General features: G+C 48.7%; 1 protein-coding gene across 4 annotated transcripts in view; it reads right to left on the reverse strand.

Annotated features, from left to right (window-relative positions):
* Nucleotides 1-4,572, reverse strand: part of POLR2F (polymerase (RNA) II (DNA directed) polypeptide F) — a 107,282-nt gene that overhangs the window by 100,320 nt on the left and 2,390 nt on the right. For all 4 annotated transcript variants that reach the window (XM_011978891.1, XM_011978890.1, XM_011978888.1 and 1 more), the window contains exons 2-3: nucleotides 3,491-3,560; nucleotides 864-994 (exon numbers count right to left, since the gene is read on the reverse strand). In XM_011978891.1, coding sequence (XP_011834281.1) covers nucleotides 864-994; nucleotides 3,491-3,560 — 201 coding nt within the window. The remainder of the gene's footprint in view (nucleotides 1-863; nucleotides 995-3,490; nucleotides 3,561-4,572) is intronic.

Below are 4,572 nucleotides of genomic sequence, written 5' to 3' on the forward strand. Positions count from 1 at the left end.
GGAGGCTGAGGCAGGAGAATCACTTGAACCCAGGAGGCGGAGGCTGCAGTGAGCCAAGATCGGGCCACTGCACTCCAGCCTGAGAGACAGAGCAAGACTCTGTCTCAAAAAAAAAAAAAAAAAATTGCTTGAGCCCAGGAGTTTGAGGCTGCAATGGGCTATGATCAGGCCCCTGTGCTCCAGCATGGGCAACAGAGTGAGATCTAGACTCGGAAAATAAAACAACAAAGAACCACCATGGCCGGGCACAGTGGCTCTCACCTGCAATCCCAACACTTTGGGAGGCAGAGGCAGGTGTATCACTTGAAGCTAGGAGTTCGAGACTAGCCTAGGCAACATGGCAAGACCCTGTCTCTAAAAACACAACAATTAGTTAGGCATGGTGGTACATGCCTTTAATGCCAGCTACCTGGGAGGCTGAGGCACAAGAATCACTTGAACCTGGGAGGCAGAGGTTGCAGTGAGCTGAGATTGTGCCATTGCACTCCAGTCTAGGCGACTCAGTGAGACTCTATCTCAAAAAAAAAAAAAAAGAATCACTGGTACCCACTGGCTCTGAATTCACCTTTTTTGCTGCACGAATGTGACAGGCAACCATCTAGTTCTGTTTTGGTTTTTTTTTTAATCATTTTTCTCCCATACTATTACTTGACTTCTCAGATGTTCATATCCTAGTTCTCCTATTAGATCACAAGCTCCCTGAGGGCAGGGGCCTAGCACAATGCCTGGTACGCAGGGACGGCACCACCTTTGGAATGTGAGAGCAGAGAGTGTTTTCAGGTGCCAGGCTGGGCAAGATCAGCGGTACAGGAGCTCACTGTGGTCTGACAGATGGAGAAGACAGTGAAGGGGCAATCACTCACGCAATCTGGAGCGCTCGGGTGCCCAGCACACGGGCTCGCTCGTACTTGGTCATATATGGTGTGGTGATTCGCTTCTGGTTGGCCTGCGGTCGCTCCCCAGAGGGGAGGATCTCGACATTCTCCTGGCCTTCCTGGACACCAAGACAAAAAAGAGGGAAAATCTCAGGTGGCATTTTTGGATTACAGGGAGGGTGATAATGACAACAATCACAATCCCTGCTACTGCCACCATTAATGCTTACTGCATACCAGGGTACTGCATGACTGCTTCCTAACGACTCATATAATCCTTACAATAACCTTATGAGACAGGGATTACAGTTCTCATTTCAGAGGCTTGGAAAGTCAGCTAACCTGACATAGCCTGAGACCTTGTAATGGAGGACCATGACTGAGATTCCAGAGCTGGCTGCCTCATCCAGAAGAGAGCAGAGGGCCTGGAGATGGGGTGGTCTCAGAACATTGGTCCTGTAAAAGAGGTCCTGGCACAAAAAAATTACCCTAAGCAGGAAGCTAGGAATAGTCTCCCCATCTTTCAGATAGGGGAGCTAAGCCAATGGGTCAAGTGACTAGAAAAGTCAAGGTGAAGACAGGAATATTTAACAATTACTTACTAAGCATTTGTCCTGAATCAGATATCGTTAACAGATACTGAGAAAGCAAGCTAGGAATTTCTGCTCTCAAAGAATTAATCGTCTAAAGGGGGAGACAAGAGTAAACAGAGCAGGTGCTATGAAGGGATGCAGTGTGCAACAGAGTTCCCAAGGAGGTGGGGACACCTCACACTGGGAGTTAGGAAAACTCCACGGATGAGATTTGAGCTCACCTAGAAGGATGAGCAGCAGCTGTCAAACCAACGAGGAAGGAGGCAACATGCAAAGGCACAGAGGAGAAAGAGGTTTGGACAGCTAGTTGTGGACAATAATTAGAATGAAAGGTGCGTAGAGGATTGTAGGCAGGAGAATAAATTCTGTGGTATATAAAGAATTAAGTAAACAGGCCGGGCACGGTGGCTCACGCCTGTAATCCCAGCACTTTGGGAGGCTGAGGTGGGCGGATCACAAGGTCAGGAGATTGAGACCACCCTGTCTCTACTAAAAATACAAAAAAAAAAAATTAGCCGGGTGTGGTGGCGGGCGCCTGTAGTCCCAGCTACTCAGGAGGCTGAGGCAGGAGAATGGCGTGAACCCAGAAGGCGGAGCTTGCAGTGAGCCCAGATCTCACCACTGCACTCCAGCCTGGGCGACAGAGCAAGACTCCGTCTCAAAAAAAAAAAAAAAAAAAAAAAGGTTGACTCTGAGCTGGACATGGTGGTGCAGAACCTGCAGTTCCAGCTACTTGAGAGGCTGAACTGGAAGGATCACTTGAGCCCAAGAGTTCAAGGCTGTAGTGCGCTATGACCTATGACCGCACCTGCAAATAGCCATTGTACTCTAGCCTAGACAACGTAGCAAGACACCACTTCTTAATTTAAAACAAGCAAACAAACAACAACAACAGAAAGAAAGGATCACTCTGGATACTCTGTTGAGAATATTCTGCAGGGGGCAGTGGCAGAAGTAGAGAGGCCATTTAGGAAAGCCAGTAGTAACTGAGCACGTGGGCAAGTAAGAGGGCGCTGAAAGGAGAAGAGCACTCAGAGCAGAGTCTGGAGTGAGACTGAAGCAGGAAAACCAGCCACACAATTCCTGCAGGAATGTGGCTGAAAAGCAATGAGATCTAAGCCAGCCTAAAGCACCAGGAGTAGAAAAATGCAGACAGGGCTGAAGTACATCCAGAAGGCACAATGTGCATGACAGTGATGGGAAGGCGACCAGAATGATGGAGAAGGACACATCTGACTCAAGCGAAAAGGTATCTGAAAGTGCCATGCAGAGAGAGAGGGGGCTCCATGTCTCTCCAGGACATAACTGCATTTTTTTCCCTCATCAGTCACACAGGACAGAAAGCCCTACTTTCCTCATGAGGCTAGCAACCTATCCACCTAGTTGCTCAAGCCAGAAACCTGAGAGTCGTCCTTGTCACCGCTCACTTTCTCAGCCCCATAACCAACCCACCGCAATAACTCTTTCATCTGTCTTCTCATTACCTGCACTACCAGCACCTATATCCAAGCCACAGGCCTCTCACCTTCCACTCTTGCCCTTCCCCAGTTCACTCCTTACTCAAGGCAGGATTGCACTTTCTAAAATGTAAACTGGACTGTGCCCTGGCTCAAAATTTGTCTGTAGCTTCTCATTGCCTTTAGGCTACAAAATACTGCCTCATCTGAGCCCTGCTTACCTCTTCCTTTTGCTCCCTAATTAGTCCCACCCTGCAGAAAGCACCTGGCACATAATAAACATTCAACACATGTTTGCCAAATGAAGGAAGGCACTGTTTAACTTGTCAGTGAACTAACTGCCCCAGAAGCCACAGGCTGTGGACCACATGGACAAAAGCTTTCAGGTCCACCCTGCAGGGCTGTTCTGCTATGCAAGACTGGAACACAGCTCACTCTAACTGGGAATGCTTATGGCAGGGGCCTTGACCACAAACAGAAGGCAGACACGTTCAGCTAATTATCACCTGCCAGACGATTTGGCAGCTTGGGCTGCAGAGGTGGGAGCCTGAGGCTGAATACTGACCTCTTCAGCATTCTCCAAGTCATCTAGCCCTTCATCCTCCTCCACATCATCAAAGTCGTCACCATCAAAACTGTACAGGAAGAAGAGATCAGTTACTTAGAGCATCACTTACAAGAATCAAAGAGGGGCCAGGTACGGTGACTCACACTGGTAATCCTGGTACTCTGGGAGACCGAAGTGTGTGGATCACTTGAGGCCAGGAATTCGAGACCAGCCTGGCCAACGTGGCAAAACCCCATCTCTACTAAAAATACAAAAATTAGCCAGGCATGGTGGCACATGTCTGTAATACCAGCTACTCGGGAGGTTGAGTCACAAGAATTGCTTGAACCCAGGAGGTGGAGATTGCAGTGAGCCAAGATAGCACTGCTGCACTCCAGCATGGGTGACAGAACAAGAACCTGTCTCAAAGTAAATAAAATAAGAAAAATAAAAAATAAAAATCAGAGGCCAGGCGTGGTGGCTCTGGGATTAAGCCTGTAATCCCAGCACTTTGGGAGACCAACGCGGGCAGAGTTCAAGGCCAGCCTGACCAACATAGTGAAACCCCGTTTCTACTAAAAATACAAAATTAGCTGGGAGTGGTGGCACACGCCTGTAATCCCAGTTACTTGGGAGGCTGAGGCAGGAGAATCACCTGAACCCAGGAGGCAGATGTTGTGGTGAGCTGAGATCACGCCATTGCACTCCAGCTTGGGCAACAAGAGCGAAACTCCATCTCAAAAAAAAACCCAAAACAACAAAACAAAACAAAAAAATCAAAGAGGGCAGAGATCTGTCTCTCTCCCAGTATGTAAGAAGCACTCAAATATTTACTTGATAAGTAAATCAGCCAGGCGCAGTGACTCACGTCTGTAATCCCAGCACTTTGGGAGGCCGAGGCGGGTGCATCACCTGAGGTCAGGAGTTCGAGACCAGCCTGGCCAACATGGAGAAATCCCATCTCTATTAAAAACACAAAAAAATTAGCCGGGCGTGGTGGCAGGCGCCTGTAATCCCAGCTACTCAGGAGGCTGAGGCAAGAGAATTGCTTGAACCCGAAAGGCGGAGGTTGCAGTGAGCCAAGGTCACCCCACTGCACT

The sequence above is a fragment of the Mandrillus leucophaeus genome, unplaced genomic scaffold (genome assembly GCF_000951045.1).
Source record: "Mandrillus leucophaeus isolate KB7577 unplaced genomic scaffold, Mleu.le_1.0 Scaffold2, whole genome shotgun sequence".
Classification (NCBI taxonomy): domain Eukaryota; kingdom Metazoa; phylum Chordata; class Mammalia; order Primates; family Cercopithecidae; genus Mandrillus; species Mandrillus leucophaeus.